The sequence below is a fragment of the Purpureocillium lilacinum genome, assembly GCF_023168085.1.
Source record: "Purpureocillium lilacinum CBS 284.36 DNA, scaffold_5, whole genome shotgun sequence".
Classification (NCBI taxonomy): domain Eukaryota; kingdom Fungi; phylum Ascomycota; class Sordariomycetes; order Hypocreales; family Ophiocordycipitaceae; genus Purpureocillium; species Purpureocillium lilacinum.
Window position 1 is genome coordinate 4,245,368 of NW_027072115.1, and position 17,081 is coordinate 4,262,448.

A 17,081-nucleotide genomic window follows, 5' to 3' on the forward strand; every position below is an offset into this window, starting at 1 on the left:
ATGCGATGCTACCGCCGATGCGACCGTCGCGTCCGCGGTCCCATGTGGACGTCCGCAGCCGTCTGTCTGGTCGGGGTCAATGGCGATGGACGGGTGCCAGCCAGCCAGCCGGGCTGTGACACCGTATGTCGCCAGCGGGAGGGCTAGCAGGTGGTTGTTGCTTGCATGACGAGCCGGACTCGTGAGGGCCGGCTCAGTCTCTGTCCGTCGGTCTCGAACGGATGGACAAAGTAACGAGGCAGGGCGGCGAAAGGGCAAGGCAGAGAAGACGCGCGCGCAGATGCTCCCGTCTGGCGATGGAGACGCCCAAGGGCGTGATGGGAGCGCGGATCAAGATGGACGGATCGGCCGCAAATGGGCAATGGACGTCTCGAGGTATCTGCGATGATCCACGGCCTCGTTCGAATGTCGATACATATATTCTCCAGTTTCTGACTGACCGACCCCCAGCACCCCCTCCCCATCCTTCCTTCAGTCCAGTCCCCTGTCGTGCCGGCTGAATCGGCCACACACACACACACGCGCGGGCGCTCACCATGGGGCGGCGGCGCCACCACGCTCCCTCCCCCCGCCGTCTTCATCGGCTGTCGACGACGCGTTTGGCGCTGTCTCGGGGAATCGCCACCCCTGTCAAAAACGAACGGCGCCGCCCAAAGCCATTCCTCTGCCCTTTGGCCGCCACTCTGCCAGCCAGCCTCGGCGCCGGGGCCCAGCAGCAACTGCCTTCACGTTGGCTGTCTGTCTGGTGGCGGGCGGGCGGGCTAGCAGCCGCCATCATCAGAGTTCACCGAATGAACCCCCTCGGAGACTTGACAGGTTGAGCCTGATGAGCCTGTGGCTGGGGCGTGACCTCACGCTGATGCACGGTTCGACTGACCTGGACTGCCTGCTTCACAGTTACAGACCTCTCCTTGATCTCCCTGCCAGGAGCCGCATGCTGTGAGATCGGTCAGGCAGGAATCCCACCAAACGCCGGCCGAGCCTCTGATGATCTGATTCCCTCCATCCCCCTCCCCAGCTTGTCGACGCGATCCTCGAGCCGTCGCTGCAGATGCAGGTGGCCCCCCTCGAACTGAAGAGTGACAGGTAAAAACGGCAAGCCTGTGCTTGCAATTTCGCACCCGCGTCTCGTGGGGCAGCTCTTCCGGCCCGTGGCGCTCATGGCGGACAGGGATGGGCAGCCTGGCGCAGCACCTCATTGGGCCGTATCGCCTGCCGCGACTCATGACGGTCGCGGAACAGGCTTGGCCTGCGGGGGGCAGAGGCGCTGGGAGGGAACGAGTCTGGGGTGCCGTAGCCCGCCGCCGGGCGTGTGGGCGGGCGGGCAGATGGCAGGTTGGCACAGACAGTGACAGGCAAGGCGTTGCACTTCCGCCACGAAAGCCGTCGCGGCGGAGGACGCTAGCGATCCTTTCTCTGCCGCAAACCCCCGTCGACGCCCGGGCCCGAGGCCAGAGAGGGGAGGGGAAGCCTCATGTTGGTGTGCTTGGCTTCAGGGACGGCACATGGCATGTGCCTGGCTGCCGTTGGATCGTCTCCCTCCTCTTTTGATGACTCTCCAGCGGAAGTCGCCTGCTCGTCCCGCCCGTTTTTCTGTCTTCCGTGGGGGGAGGAGGATGAGGATGGAGCCAAGGAGGCGCGCAACACGAGGCGTGGCGCGCCCATCACAGGGGCCGGACCCGTTCTCACAAGGGAAAAATCTGCAAAGTCGATGGGGGGTTTGGAGGCGGTTGTTGATGACAGCCGGGCAGTCGATGTGATTCATGTCTGAGGTGAAATGCTGAGAGGACGTGATCGAGGCATCATCAGGCGATTCTTGCGAGAGGTGTCTGGTCCCTTGCATTGAGCTCGCCGCAGAGCGCGCGAAGACCCCCGGGTAACGCTCAGGGCAATGTCTCGGACGGCATCAGCGAGGTGCATTCTTCCCGCCTCCCATCCCGTCGCAAGACCAGCTTGCCCCCAAAGCCGGCAGCACACGATGACACCCATCTGTGCTCGTAGGGGCAAGTGAGCCGTTGGTGGTGTCAGGGCCTTCCTCTCCACTTGGCGAGACTAGCTGCCGCCATGCCGCGCCTCAGTTTGGGCCCAGCAGTTTGGACCAGCGCATCAGCAGCGCCAGAGCAAGTTGACCGAAAGAAGAAAACATGGTGGTGATGGAGGGTGGTGCCGACTCGGCCGAGCGCCCGAACATAGAAGTGCCTGGTGCCCATTTGACAGCAGCTGCGGCGCGGCATCTTCGAGCACGAGCCCACTTCCCCAGCTTGATCTGCGTTGGTGACCGATGCTGACGGGAGCATGGGGAGACCCAATCATTCATTGCCGAAATGGGCGAAACTGCACGATGGAATTGTCTCCGGGTGCGCTCGTACCTACTTTGAAACCTCCAACCTGCGTCGCCCGGTAGAATGCGCTGGGGCACAGGAGGCACATACACCCCTCGTGATGTCGGACTAGGTTTCTGTCCTGAATGTCACCACGTGCGGCTTGTCAATGCCGGCGCGGGCCAGAACTGGCGAGCCAGAACCCCAGACAGCCTCCAGCGCAGAGCCATTTGCACGAGCCCGGCTCCATTTCTTCAATGTTCAGTCTAAAGTTTGAACGCCTTCCCCGCCTCTGCGCCAGGGCGGAAGCCTCCGTCTGCCATGATGCGATTCCCCCGTGCTGGTGGCGGCCGTCAAAACCTGGAAATCACAACGCCCGCCCGAGCCACAGAAGCCGCCCGCCGTTGTTCTAGAACCGCCATTGCGGCGCTCAGACCCAGCGCCCCTTGAGGCGACATTGAGTCGCCGACCTGTCAATGTGAACACCACGCCCAGAGCGACAGCCACGTCGACGCGGGTGGTCTGAGATGCGGCATCGTGGGCTCATCGGCTGATAAGTCGGTCGAAGAAATGAATCAGGTAGCAGCAAGGGTGACGGTCGTGGCTCGTGAAAGGGGGCGTCGTCGGCTTCGTTCCCTCTCAGGATAGAACGATGTGTGCATCTTGAGAGGCGGGAAGAGAGATGCCAGCTGGCAGCTTGAACGTCCCATGACATCTCATAGTGGCAAGTCCCAGTTCGGGCAATCCGCAATTCGCACGGGTCTTTTGCCAAAGCACTGAGCAGGCACCGCTCAATCCCTGGGTTATCTGTAAACTTGCATGTGAAAGACACCCGGCCGGGCATGCGCGACACGCACTTTCAGCTTCTATGTCGCTACCAACTCCTTTGTATTCGACGAGGATCCAAGCGAACCAAAGGCCGTAAGGATAAAATGCGCTACAAGTTGGACGATGTGCTTTGTTCGCTAGAGGACATGCAGGCCATGTATCCCATTCCATTTCGCCAACTCCATGTCGCTCATCTTGGTTTTCTTGAACTCCTCGGCCAATTGACCCCTTCGCCGCCACCCTCCCTGGCTCCAGAGCGACATCGTAGTAAGTGCCAGACGCCTTTTCAATGCACAAGTCCAATTCCATGTCACCATTCCAGCTTTGCTCCAGATCGCACGCCCCCATCCTAGGCAGTAAATGTTTCTCCCACCAGTCCTTCGCTCAAGGACCAGCATCTGTCGGCTGCGGCCTCATCGAGGGACCATGGCGCCACAATGTTGGGCCCGCTGCTGATCTGACAGTCCACCAAGAAGATGCCGCCCTCCAAAGTCGGATCCAGAGCAGCAACCAGCGACGTCGCGCATCCCTGCGGGACCGTCTTGCGCCGCGCCGCGCGAGCTTCGGCGAGGCTCTTGCCGGTGATCTTGAGCGCCATGTCGGCCGCAATCTCCGGCGTGATGTGTTTAGCCAGGCCCGTCTGCACGCTGCCCGGGTCCAGCGCAAAGGACCTTATGCCGCGCGAGCCGTAGCGCTTGTTCAGCGCGACCGTGAAGAGGATCTGCGCCGTCTTGGACTGGCCGTAAGCCTTCTGCGGTGTGTACCCGCTGGAGAATTGCACGTCGTCCCAGTTGATGCCACTGTAGCAGTTGCCGATGCTGGAGACGTTGACCACCCTGGCGCTGCCGGCGGCGAGGAGCTTGGGCATGAGCTTGTTGGTGAGCAGGAAGTGCGAGAGGTGGTTGATTGCGAATTGCGACTCGAAGCCGTCGGTTGTCAAGGAGTAGGGGGGCACCATGATACCGGCGTTGTTGATCATGGCGTGGATGACTGGGATGTCGGCGGAGGCGAGGATTGAGTCTGCCGCGCTTCGAACAGCCTCGACCGACGACAGGTCTGCCTCGAAGAATTTGACGTTGACATTTGAGTCCGTGGTCTTGATGCGATCAATGGTAGCCTGTGCGCTCGACAGTGATCGCCCGACAAGAATAATGCATGCGGGAGCGCCTGTGGCCAATGTTGCTGCCGTCTCAGCTCCAATGCTTCCTGGGGTCGGGCCGGTGACGAGAACTGGGGAATGTTAGAGTTCGGACTCAGGATGCCGTTGGATCGTGCGGACTTACACGTCTTTCCTTTAACCTCTGTCTTCAGGGCGCGAACAACGTCGCCGCCCTCCGTCGAGAAGCTGAATTGAGGGGACATGGTTGTGATCTTGAGCTCCAACTTATCGGGTCGGTATTGCAAGCAAGTGCGTTGTGACTGAATGCGCCTTTTCATCCATGGTTGCGCATCACTCGATATATATAACATGTAAGTCAACCTCGAGCATCGCACTCACATTTTCTTCGCTCCGGTTTCTCCGTTCGTACGTCATGAGAGCCGCAGGCTGAGCCCGCGGAGTCGGGGTGCATGCAGTGCTCGCTGTTAACAGCCGATGGGCGCGTGGCGGTGGCTGGCTGTTAGACCCGGAGCTGCCGTCCGCTAAGTCCGCGCCGGGCGTAAGCAGGCCCCCATGATTCCTCATGGTTGACCGTACGGAGGGCGTTTGCCTTGGATAGAGTCTTTTTGGTCTCTTACTGGTGTGTCGAATGATTTGATATTCTGGTGAAGATGATGGCCTGAGTGCAGCGCAATTTGATGATCCGATGCATCGACGCGCGTCGGTCGCAACGCGGCGGCTCATTCATCATCCACAATCATGGTGAATCCTGACGGGCCCCTAACGGGCCACTTTATACAAGCAGCGCTGTCCCATTCGCAATGGCACGAGCACGATGGTCGAGCGGCCACTTAAGCAAATTGACGTCGCGTCGGCTTTCTCCTCCACAGCAACCGTCAATTGAAGAGTATGCCAGAGAATACAAATCGCCTGTCGCGCAGGGTAAATGACACCGCGAAAACACAAGCTGTTGCATGCCAGATTGACATCGTCGCTTTGCGAGCGTCACGTCAAACATTGAAGCCTCCAAGGTACCTATGCACTTGCATCTTCAAACGGATGCCACTGGTGTCGCGAGCTAGCCTGGCATCAATGGCGGACGAACATGAGGCTCAAACTGCCATCAGTGGCAACATTTGTACAGGCGACAGCTGACGGTGCAGGTGTACGAATACGGGAGCACCAGCTTACACGGATGGGTCAAGCCAATATCGCCGACAAACGCAGCGTCCATGGCATGCGACCAGATCGAGTCGCCGCGTCATTCTACAGTCCTCAGTATATGACTAAAATAACGCCTTCTCAAGCTTGTCAAGTACCCAGGGTGTGGCAGATGCTACATAAAATGGCTACAAGTACGTGAACTGACGACTGGGGCTCAATCACAGAGGTGTTGAACTGGACCGAACGGCGCCTGACCTTGGCCGTGGCAACAGCAAGATATGTCCAGGCGCAGCTTAAGACGGCGGCAAATGTGACATGCGCCTATAGCTGCGATCTAGGAGCAGATGCTCCTGTGCTTGACGTATTCTCTCATGTTGAAAGGCTGATCGCTTCCTTGAATGATCCTTCGCATGCCTGTCAAAGGGACAACATCTGTTCCCTGCCGAATCGGCAGTTAGAAACGTTGCAATCTTGCCAAAGTGTCGTTGCAACCCCCTGTTGACGACACCCAGGCGACTAAAAATACGAGGCTTCTTGCAGGTGCTCGATATCCTGGGATAGCTGAACGACAGCCACGATCCAAGGCGACAGCCACATGCCTTGATTCCCTCGCCATTCTTGGACGATCGTCATTCCATACGTAGCTTGGTCCACCGGCGTGATGCAAGGTGATTGACAGCGCTATGAAAGAAGCCCGGGACTTACACGTTATCCGCCTTGCCCGCCGATTCCGATCATGGCAGTCAAGCCCGCCGACAGGCCGTCCAGAGGAGCTGATTGGGCAATGGCATCTTGTTGTATTTAAGAAGACCTTTGGTTGTGAAGAAGGCGATGCAGGAACAGGTTTTCCCTCCACACTTACAAGGTACGCCGACTTAGCGCATCGAGACATCATTGGATGTTGGCTGCGCTGGAGCCAACGGCGTGGCGAACAATGCCTTGGAAATCTTGACATCTATTAGCAAGGGTGCTCTTATTAGCCTTATATCGGTGGCTGCTCAATTGCAGCACACAGACATCGTCATCTTTGTCCTGCAAAGCGCCGACGCGCATCAATGGAGAGAATCTTGGGCAGCTTGGGTGGCAACATGGACCAAATCGATGGCAAGCTCTTGGAGATGCGGCGGCGCTGGAGTGAATCGGCCCAGGCTGGGGGAGACGACGACTGGATTGGATATAAAAGGCAGTGGTTCCGCCTTCGAAGCACAAGGACCTTTAGAGGATCAATTCATTCCGATCTTTTCTATCAAAGGTTTACTTGTGAAAATGAAGTCATATCTTGCTCTCATGCTGCCACTGGCTCTCGGCGTGCTCTCGCAGCAGCCCCTTTGCCCTGGAGGGCTGTACGGCAACGCCCTCTGCTGCGACACCGACGTCCTCGGTGTTGTAGACATTGACTGCACCGTTCGTAGGTGGCACCCAACCTCATGCTCTCCCCTCCTTCGTCACTCTTGATGCATCAGCTGATGAATTTGGTGTTACGCAGCGAATACGCTCCCGACATCTGCCGACAACTTCCGCGAGGTTTGCGCCTCAAACGGCAAGACGGCGCGCTGCTGCGCCCTCCCGGTTGTACGTAGCACTCTGAGACCCATATTCGACGGTTGTCACTAACGAGTCTCTTTAGCTGGAGCAGGGCATTCTCTGCCAGGGCCTTGGGCCGTACTAGGTCACGCTCATCGGGCCAGACATGTGGTACGGTTCGCCTTGTGAACGGATTTGGGCTTAGAAAGGTTTCAGCTGGGGTACAACAAGGGAACCATACATTAGTAACACTGCTACGTGTCTTCCGTTTGCTTTCAGTCGGACGAACATGTGCGGTAATACATGACCTTTTGGTCTCATGGCTTGGCCGTAGTCTCACCGTGTTTGTGCGTAGTCTCACCGTGTTTGTGACTGGACGCGGTCGACTCACAGCATGACCTTTGGTTCGCGGTCTGAATGTGATCAAGCACATCAAGAGCCAAAGTTGCTCCCGGCTTCAAGGCCTGCGCCTTGTAGAAGCTTGATGTGAGTCTCATCACGGGCACTTTCTGAAACAAGTGCCGGTTGCTATATGTGACTGCTCCAGCGTCCGCTGTGCTGAAGGACTTGCCCGGTCTCATTGCTTCGTGTCGCAGATGTAAAAACATGCGAGTCGGTGTAACGCGATTATTCGTAAGCGTTTAGAACTGGCTGCACTGCTCTCCAAGCCATCGGGGACCCTCTGCGATGCGAACCGTTGTCCATAAAAGGCGCCGCAAGGACCCTGTACTCCAGTTCAAGATATGACCAGACAACAATAGCAACAGGTCCATCTTCTTTGAACGTATCAAACACTACAAGTCTATTATTCACAATGCGAGCTTCTTCCCTTGGACTTTTCTGGTGCCTGGCTGCGGTAGGGACGTGCGATCCCGCCGTCGACCGCACGTTCGTTCGCGTTGCTTTGGAGGACCCGCCAAACTGGTTTGCAAACGCATTGCTCACCGCCAGAATCATTGACGGCTTCTCCGAGGTGTACAATCAGTCTACCGCTGACGCGTGGGCGCAGTCGGTGGTGGACAAGTGCAACGCAAACGCTCTTTGCACGTCCAGCATCTCGCTGTCCGGTACGTGGTCTTGTAGATCCAACATTGAAGGTCGCCATGTGATCTTCGGACATCGACTAACAACGACTCACTTCAGCGGACAATTTTGGGACCGGTAGGCTGTGGTATGGATATCTCTTCAAGGGAGATCCCACCAGCCCGACCGACTACGTGAGGATGGAGGGCAAAGTGCAGGACTCTGTGGTCCACACCGTCGCCCTATGAAAGGAGGGGCGGTGTTCCTACGAAGTATGAAGCACTTGATGACGATGTCGCGAAGGAGACGGAAATTTGGGGATATGCAGACAATTGAGATTGAATCGAGAAGTCCACATAAGCCAATTGGCTATCACGTCTTTCGTCGGATATGCCTGGGTACTGCTTTCACGGCCCGGGCATACAACGTTGGCTGGGCCCCACGTTCGCCCCAGCAGCGCGAACACCGTTGACCTGTGAAAGAGGCCTTCACCAGACGGCTTGCCACCAGACTTCAAGGATGTGACAGTTCGGACCGTTTGGCATTGCATTCACTGGTCTTTGTAAGGGTTCGCTGGGGGCCTTCTCTGCTTGATTCCCTCCATTACTCTGCCACCTTCCAATGAATCCCGCCTGCATCATCCTCACCGTACTGCCACCTTCCGCCAGCGCCAGCTTTAGGCGCATGATGGTCACGATGGCCACCTGTTTTGTCTGTAACAGAAACTTCCAGACCAAACTCGGCTTCTATCACCACAGGGGTACAGCAAAAGCGCACATGTTCGACTGTCGCCGCTGCCTTCGACATTTCAAGTCCCCGCAGGCCCAACAGCAGCATGTCCGCGACTCGCCGAACCACCATGTTTGCCACCAGTGTGACGATGCGCAGGACTTTACCACTGCTGAGAAGCTGGACCAGCACGCGATCAACGTCCACAACACGTGCTCCATCTGCAAGCGGCGCTTTGACACGTCGTCAAATCTGCGCAGTGTATGTTGCCGCCCGCGCGCTCGTCGTCTTCATCTTGTTTTCTGACCTTGGCTCCAGCACTCCGTCGTGCATCTGGCTGTCGATGTCGAGTGTCCCGGCTGCGATCGCACCTTCGTCACCGAGTCGGCCATGGTTCTACACTTGGAGACGGGAACGTGCGCCGGCGGGGCGAGTCAAGGGTCGGTCACCCGCGCAGCACTCGACGCAGCATGCTCCGCCGAGTACACTGGCGAGAACGCAAACTTCGAATGCCCAGACTGCGAGAAAGTATACCACCTTGCCAGCGCGCTACTTCAGCATGCTGAAAGTGACTCCTGCGACGTGTCGCTGCAGCCTTTCAGCCCTCTGAGCAACTGTCTTTCGGCGATCCGGGTTTTTTCTTGACCGTGGGAGGATTCGGGGTCCTGGCTTGGCTTGAGTCACACGAGGAACCAGATTTGAGCTTGGGCGTTGGCGGTCATTATGTGGGCTGGATCACACGTCAGGGATATGGAGATCAGATCGCCTGTTACCCCCGGCGCACTTGCACTTGTAATAGCTACTAGCCCCGCTGACTGCGTTGTTTCCCTGGTTGATGCCTGATGAAAGGCACCGAGGTAGCTCAATTGAGTTTCCGACAAGGCTCCTGGCTTGCCGGCCCGACAGTTGAGTCGATTCCCGTGGCTTGTCGACCAGAATCCGCGTGTAATGAGTCTGACCTCATGGAGTCCTTCAACTTCTCTTGGCCGCCTCGGAGCGTTCGTCCTGTGTCTCCATCAGATGACTCGGGAGTAGGGTCGTGGTAAGGACGCATCCCAGCGTCGCGCCGCCTGCGAGGTACAGCACGCTGTTGATGTTGCCGTTCCCGCCAGACCCGTCCGTCTGACCGTACAGATGCTGCGCAATAAGCGGGCTGACAATCCCAAAGAGCCGACCCCAGAAACTGGCCACGCCGCAAGCCGTCCCACGGACCGGCGCCGGGAACGCCTCCGGCGTCCACCCGTACAGCACGGCGTTGAACATGGACTGAAAGAAGTACTCCAGTGTGAAAAGGCCCTCGTTTTTGGCGACAGTGTCGACGGTCGAGAGCAGGAATATGGCCGCCCCCATGAGGCCTGAGGAAATGACCATCGTCCACTTGCGCCCGATGGCTGGGATGCGGCAAACGTAGGCACCGAGTAGAACACCGAGGATTCCAGGTGCGTATGTGTATATGTACGCTGCGTATGTGAACTTGAGACTGGCCGAGGCAGCACCGTTCTTGAGCGCGAGAATGCGAGGGAGGTAGAAGCCTGGGGGAGAAACAGCGTGTTAGTGGGTCGTCCTCAATTGAGCCTTCTGCCAGACAGCGACACATACCTGCCACCGTAAATCCCCAAAAGTCGAAAATGTATGTAAGCCAAACCAGAATCGTGAGACGTGTCATCTGAAAGCCGTCGAAGAGCATTTTGTATCTGTTGAGGTGCTTGCGTAGCGCTCCCGTGCGTTTAGACGAGCGCTCATCTTCTGGACCAGACAGCAACAGCCCAGAGCTTGTATCGCTATGGTTAGCCTCGTGATTCTTCGCCAGCGCCTCCAAGTCCTCGAGGGTCAAGCGACACTGTTGCTTGTTGACTTTGGCCATATGCTGCATCGTTTCGATCGCTTTCGCATCGTGGCCCTTGTATATGGAGTATTTTGGCGTTTCTCTAAACGTAAAGACGAAGAAGCGCAGGAAGAATACGAGGAGCGACAAGCCTCCGAGCGTGTAAAGCAGGTATCGCCATCCCATGTTATTCGATCGAGAGCAGCAAGGCGTCCCTGTTTCTGCCGTGCGACAGGACGGGAGCGGATTCTTTTCGGAGAAATTGGGCGAACACGAGTACGTCGGGATGAAGCCGAAAGCGATGGCGCTGCAAATGACGACGCCGAGTGGTTGGAACACGGACAGGCATGCCAACAAGAAGCGGCGGTTCTATCAGGCCATCAGCTCACTCCCACTCCAGCGTTTCGGCTTAGGGGACGACGCACATGTGGAACAAACTCGAGGAAGATCGCGCTGTCTACCGGAATGTTTCCGCCAACACCAAAGCCGACAAAGGCTGTAATGACAAGGAAGGTGGTGTAGTTGTTGGATGCGCCAAGACAAAGACCGAAGACGCAGGAGAAGAGGCAAGTGAGATTGAATGCCCAACGACGACCTGATTCCCCCATGAGCTCGAATGCCAAAGCACGTTACTGACCAGGGAAGCTTGTCAGACTTACCAACAATGTCCGACATGAAGCCCCAGAAGAAGGCGCCGGCAGTGAGGCCAGCATTGAAGCTAGTCGAAATGTTTCCAGACTCGCCGTCGCCGAAGCCCATCTCCTGCTGCAGCGGGCTCAAGACGAGGCCAAACGCCTGCGCCCAGAGTAGATCAAGGAAATAGCCAAAGCCACATAGGATCCAAATGTACCATTGGTACCTGCCCATGCCTTGGGCATCGATCTCTCTATTAATGAGGACGCATTTCTTCTCGTAGAGCGACAGGCCGTCTAGGTCCGAGGCATCGACATTTGGCTGGGCATACTCCTCCATGTGAGGCGGGGAGGGAATGTCGCCCGGCGACTCATCCCGCTTTGGGTGCGACATGGTCGGGGAAGATCGATGCTGTAACTGGATCGTCGGTCTCATCCAGCAGCTGGGTAGAGTTTTAACGAGCAGCGGTTGCAATGTCTGAGCAGGCGATACTCCGAGCGTTGCCAACGTGGAACCTGAGACTCAATAAAGGGGGAATGCCAGCGATATCGACAACAGACACGTGGGAGGAACGCTCCGGGTGCAGCCATTTGCCCATCACACGACCATGGCAAAGCCATGCAGGTCAGCGATCGGCCAAGGCAAACGGGCGCACGGTGAACAGCATGAATCACCTTAAAGCTGTTGTGTCGCGCCTGGCTAGGCGAAATGCGTCTCTAGCCGGCGCTTGTGCGACCTTTAGTTGAGGTTAGGTGTGTCTCAAGACCTGCAGTCCGCCGGGATCGTGCCTAGTGCGAGATATCGAAGACGTCATTGACATCGATCTTAGATCTGCTGTTAGCGCTTGAAGCCGCGAGCAGGGCAAAATAGTAGCAAAAGGTACCAGAAAGCGTAAACGCTGTGCTTCACACATGAATGCGGCGACAAAGGGAAATGCTTCAAGAGCAGTCCCAGGGACAACGCTTTTGTATCTGCAAGCTTCGATGCGCGAGTTCCTGAGATCTAAGGCTAATCCAGACTTGGCGCTTCATTATTGCTGCTTGTAGCTTCGAGATGCGGCTGTCATAAATGCCGGCTCACCAAAACGGACGTTGAAGGCATGTCGCCGCGCTTCTGCGTACTTGTAATACTGTCCGACCACGTAGCTGATACAGTTCTGCGATCGATACCTGCGATAGGGGCCTAATATCCTCGCAATGGCGAAATTAGCTGCAGTGCCCCATAGGATGCAACGCCAGGAGAGACATACCTGCTAAGATTCACGTGCAATCCAACTCATAGGCTACGAATACTGGTATGGTTGGCTGCACTCTGATTCGCTTCACCGTTTGGTGTGGCAGCCACACACCAGACTGTCTGGTGTCAACGGGTAGTCCCGAGCTTGAAAGACAGCCACTGTGACGGCTCAGGAAGACGGCTCGCTCTAAAGGTCCACTCAAGATGTGCAGCAGGACTGCAAAAGACCAAGAGGTCGTTCATTATATAAATCGTCTAGAAACATGAAATATCTGCACCAATATGTGCATGTCGACAGTCTGGTATCTGTTTCGCTCAGACACAATCCTGGCAAAACCCGCCCCCCGTAAGTCGTAGTTCTCGTTGTTGCCCAGTCTGGTTGAGGTTGATGTGAATTATATGGTTATGGTGTGTCGCCCCCTTAAAGGACGAGAGGCAGGGCGGCCATGGCTCCGACGAGAAGGCCAGGAGCCGCGAGATTGCCAGCGCCGCTGCCGCAGCCGTCGCCACTGCTGCTGCCTCCGCCGTGGCTGCCGCCGCCCTTCTTTCGGGCGCAGAGAGTGTTTCCGCTGCTGGTGGTCGTCGGGCTGGGACCAGATCCTGCCGTCGTCTCGGCGAAAGGAGAGGAAGAGGTGGTGGTTCGGGTGAGGCCGCTGCCGCTGGTGTTGCATCGCCCACCGCTGCATGTCTCTCCGGCGTCGCAGTATGAGCTGCCGCCAGGGCAGCAGACCGCGCCCTTGGGCATGCACCGGGAGCCGCAAGACTCCTGGCTGGCGCTGCAGCCGGAGGGGGTGCCGGTGCACACCTTGCCGATCTGGCAGCACCCGCCCTTGACGCAGGTGTAGCCGACCTTGCAGTAGGAGCCGTCGCCGAGGCCGCAGCAAGTGCCGCTCAGGGGAATGCATGTCGAGTCGCACTTCTCCTCGAGGCTGCTGCAGGTCGATTGTCTGACGGCCAGGACAGAGCCTGCCTTTTGGGCGCTCATCATCAGGAATTCATCGGCGACCGCAAGCCCGGCAAGGGCAACAACAAGGAAGGATCGCATGGTAAAGGATGGCTGGGAAGCACAAACGCTTGTCGATATGATGTGATTCAAGGAGTAATGAACGACTCCTGAACTTGACAATGGTCACAGCAGAATGCCAAAAGAAGGATACAGACTGCAACAGAAGGACGGGGGAGAAAGGGGTAAAATAGGAGATGGTTCACGGGAAAGACAAGCCACTTCTTATTTCGTATTTCTCGATGGGGTGTCCAGCAAGTGTCTGCCTCCTGGCAGGCAGACAGAATGGAAAAAGCGCCTTGTCTTGCGATGCAGCCCTACCGATGCCAACCCTCACATGCCGAGGGCTGACTCTCGCAGGGTGGTCCCGACCGCCCGGTGCCATTTTTGGCATCGTGGTTCAGCCAGCTCCGCGCCGCTTGACCCTTCGCGAATCAAAAGGTGTGCAGTGACCATTCTGCGAGGGGACGATCATTTCCAAGCCGCAGAAGAAATTTCTGATACTGGGCGAGCTCGACCGTGTGGCTTGAGGGAAACGGGTCTCGCCGCAGGCACCATCGTGGAGTGGCCTGGATGGGGGAAGGGCGTGACCAAGGGGATCTGCGGCTCCGGCGTCGTCGCGAGAGAGCCCAACGACAACGTGCGGGCGACCTTGGTGTCTGAGCTAGCTCAAGAAGGCATCGGGATCTGGGATCACTCCTGTTGATTGGTGGGGAGGGGAGCCTTTGAGAAGTCGCGAGCTGGGTCCGCGTTCAGCCGTCGTATTTTTCGTGTTCCTGGTTGCAACGAGGCTGAAATTAGACTTAGATTTAGGGTTATCACTGTGCTCTGCTGCAGGTGCAGTGGCCGCAGAGCGGCGGGCGGGCGCGGGCGGGCAGCGCCGCTGGGGACTGCATTGTTGTGGCGGCAAGAAGAGCGAAGGGAGCGTTTCTATGAAGAAAGACGGCCGAGTTGGTTCCTGCACATCTTTAGCCGTGGATATGGAAGAAGAGGCACAATAGTTAGCACGTCTGCCAAGTGCGACGAAGAATCTGGGGTTGAGAACAAGCTTTCTCGGCAGGGACCAGTCCAGGCGATTGGGCGTCTCGCAGGCCAGCGTTGGCAGGGCTGTGGAGAAGCTAAGGCAGGCTGCATGCACGTTATCGGGCTCAACGCCCTGTATTTTCACCCTGGACATGTTTTTTACCCTTGACCGCGAGCCAAGGACTCGGCCAAGGAAGCCACTCGCGCCCGGCTTGGCCTCGGCTGAGAAGCGAGAGCGGCAGGTGTGAGGAATCATGGTGGTGACTTGGCTTTTCATCGCCAAGCAATGTTCGCCCGGGGCCGGTGCCGAGCTTACGGGACGAGAAAAGTTGAGGGGTTGACCGGGGATGAGGGGTGTGGCAGCACAGCCTCACCCGCGCATGAGAGGCTTGACTCGATCCTCACAGGGCTGGCCACGTGCATCACACCGCAAACTTGTTGCATTCAACAGAGAAATGATTGAAGCTCAGGCACATGCATCAAATCCTGCTGCTGTTCCTTCAATGTACTCCGCGTCCAACGTTCATAGCAGCCTGCAACCACCACACCTCAGCACTCCGCGCCTCATTGCCGGCTGCCTGCACTCTGCAGTGTTCATGTTCTAGCAGCCAGCATACAGGGAGTTGGCAAACACAGCGTACGTGTCGGCATTGTTGAGTTCCTCGGAAGCAGAGAGCTGCAGAATGGCATCGTAGCCGTAGCCGAGATCGTCCGTGCCCTGAATCTCCGTCAAATGCGTGCACTCATGAAGGTTAGTCGTCGCCTGATCCTGCGCATGGCAAGTGCTGGTCAGCGGCGGAAGGTCGTTGAAGTAGAGGTCGCAGTACACCATGTAGCTCTGGCTCGGCACCGTGTACGCCAAAACGTTGCTCTCGCAGTAGTTGCCGACGTCGGTGCAGTAGTAGGTGGACGCGCCAGAGCTCGTCGAGCCACATTCTTCAGCAACACGGCTAAAGACCCCAGCGACGGTGTTGCGGGTGTTGCTGTCAGACGCCTTGAAGAACTCCTCCATCTTCTCGGCGGGACCCGAGGAAGCGGCCTGCTGCGCGGTCCGCGACAAGGACTCGCAGTTTTGGAGGGCCTGTTCCGTGACAGAAAGCCGCTCTCCAGTGCAGTCGCTCTGGACATTGGTGCGCTTCCACTGCTTATTGGCCTTTGCCCGCACGGCCGCTGCCTGTGCCCCGTCGATCTTCGTCTCGAGCACGTTGGACTGGTATGGCAGCGACTTGACAATCTTATTGTCCCCAGATTTACCGGCGATCATGAGTTTCCCAGCGGATACGACGTGGAAGTCTCCACCCGCTGAGAGGTCGTGTGTCGCGGCGATGTCAAAGGTGACTACGATCGACTGGCCCGCGGAGATGTGCTGGAATGACGCATCCGCAATCTTGGATGTGGAAACTCGCTTCCTAATTCCAGCGAATCCGATCTCTCGGTCTAAGCAGCCCCGTCAGCGACATGTATCCTGTCATGGCCTTGAGTGTCGACAAAATACTCACCGCCGGCTTTGACCTTGGCCTTCTCGACAGACGAGCTGTCAAAGATGGATCCCGGGCGGAAGATCCGAAGGTCCTCATGGCCAACGTTGGAAATAGTAGCCTTGATGGCCGAGTTGCCCGCCTTCTCCAGCTTCACATTGAGGGGAGAGGACGCCCGGTCAACCATGGATGGCGCGGCGGCCGCGATGGAAACAAGGGTGGCAAGTCCAGAGATCAGCTTCATGGTGACAAGTGATTTGAGTAATAGAGAATTTGAGGTGTTCCTGCAACCGAATAGCAACCCAGGGCCACCAGCGTCTGTGCTTGTTGAGGGCCTTATATAGTTTCTCAAGACGACTCTGCCCACAGCCTGTCAGTGCTCGGTGTGCACAGCAAGGAGGTTTTGTCCAGTGTATTTGGTTCGACGGCCGTCTTGCAAAGTCCATCATCCGCGCTTGGCCCCTTTGAATGTTGGTTGCGAGTCAATACCACTTTCCCGAACCTGCATGGCGTTGGCTGCGGTACACTATCCTCTCTATCTACGTCTCTGGGTGTTTATTCCTATACGAACTGACATAGAAGACTAGTTGCTTCGAAGTCTCCTCCGCCCGCGGTTGTCTACCCTGTTGTTGCCGTCAAGGTCGACGAATGAGCTTCACCAGTCATCTGCGTAAGTCCGTTCAAGTTTGTAGGTAAATTCGGTTCAAGGGCTATCCGCAGAACAATCCGTGCCTTTTTCGAGCTCATATGTGCCGTCCAAGGATTGCAGCCACTGTTGGCGTGTTGGCTGACGATATGGAACGGCTGGACCGCGCATCGACGGGACCCAACGGTTTGGGCGGCCGCTGCGGCTTTGCCCTCGCGACTGCCGAGTTTCGGCATTGCAGCCGTTGATACAGTTTCGGATCATCGCGCCTTCCCGAATAGTTCCACCTGTCCGTGGTCGGCGCGCGGTTCAACGGATAAGTCGGAACGTTGGCGCGGGCGTTGGACAATGAACCGTAGTTGAGCAACCCTGTCGTTTGTTGGCGGCACCGACGGACGCGGGCACAAGCACACCCTAACCCCCACTTGCGCGGCATGTTTCCCAACTACTTCGAACAATGGGAATCACGCGCTGTGGCTCCTTTCAGTCTCGTAGTGAAGGGACCATGAACATTAAAAGGCGCTTCCATTGCTGGCGGAACTGTGTATA

The 17,081-nt window shown here is 57.2% G+C and overlaps 6 protein-coding genes across 6 annotated transcripts; 2 read left to right on the forward strand and 4 right to left on the reverse strand.

Annotated features, from left to right (window-relative positions):
* Positions 1-3,498: 3,498 nt before the first annotated feature.
* On the reverse strand, positions 3,499-4,511 carry PLICBS_007883 (uncharacterized protein; the record flags this gene model as incomplete). Its single annotated transcript, XM_018321364.2, has 2 exons — positions 3,499-4,379; positions 4,433-4,511. 2 exons carry the CDS (start codon positions 4,509-4,511, stop codon positions 3,499-3,501), a joined length of 960 nt encoding a protein of 319 aa, XP_018181261.2.
* Positions 4,512-7,750: 3,239 nt separating this feature from the next.
* Positions 7,751-8,207, forward strand: PLICBS_007884 (uncharacterized protein; the record flags this gene model as incomplete). The annotated part of the gene is made up of 2 exons (XM_018321366.2): positions 7,751-8,003; positions 8,080-8,207. 2 exons carry the CDS (start codon positions 7,751-7,753, stop codon positions 8,205-8,207), a joined length of 381 nt encoding a protein of 126 aa, XP_018181263.2.
* Positions 8,208-8,736: 529 nt separating this feature from the next.
* On the forward strand, positions 8,737-9,333 carry PLICBS_007885 (uncharacterized protein; the record flags this gene model as incomplete). The annotated part of the gene is made up of 2 exons (XM_018321367.2): positions 8,737-8,949; positions 9,007-9,333. The coding sequence occupies 2 exons, from the start codon at positions 8,737-8,739 to the stop codon at positions 9,331-9,333; spliced, it is 540 nt and encodes a 179-aa protein (XP_018181264.2).
* A 327-nt stretch (positions 9,334-9,660) lies between these two features.
* Positions 9,661-11,539, reverse strand: PLICBS_007886 (uncharacterized protein; the record flags this gene model as incomplete). Its single annotated transcript, XM_065601263.1, has 4 exons — positions 9,661-10,220; positions 10,288-10,882; positions 10,939-11,009; positions 11,173-11,539. 4 exons carry the CDS (start codon positions 11,537-11,539, stop codon positions 9,661-9,663), a joined length of 1,593 nt encoding a protein of 530 aa, XP_065457335.1.
* A 1,264-nt stretch (positions 11,540-12,803) lies between these two features.
* PLICBS_007887 (uncharacterized protein) lies at positions 12,804-13,427 on the reverse strand (the record flags this gene model as incomplete). The annotated part of the gene is made up of 1 exon (XM_018321369.1): positions 12,804-13,427. One exon carries the CDS (start codon positions 13,425-13,427, stop codon positions 12,804-12,806), a length of 624 nt encoding a protein of 207 aa, XP_018181266.1.
* A 1,582-nt stretch (positions 13,428-15,009) lies between these two features.
* PLICBS_007888 (uncharacterized protein) lies at positions 15,010-16,130 on the reverse strand (the record flags this gene model as incomplete). Its single annotated transcript, XM_018321370.2, has 2 exons — positions 15,010-15,845; positions 15,908-16,130. 2 exons carry the CDS (start codon positions 16,128-16,130, stop codon positions 15,010-15,012), a joined length of 1,059 nt encoding a protein of 352 aa, XP_018181267.1.
* Positions 16,131-17,081: the final 951 nt, after the last annotated feature.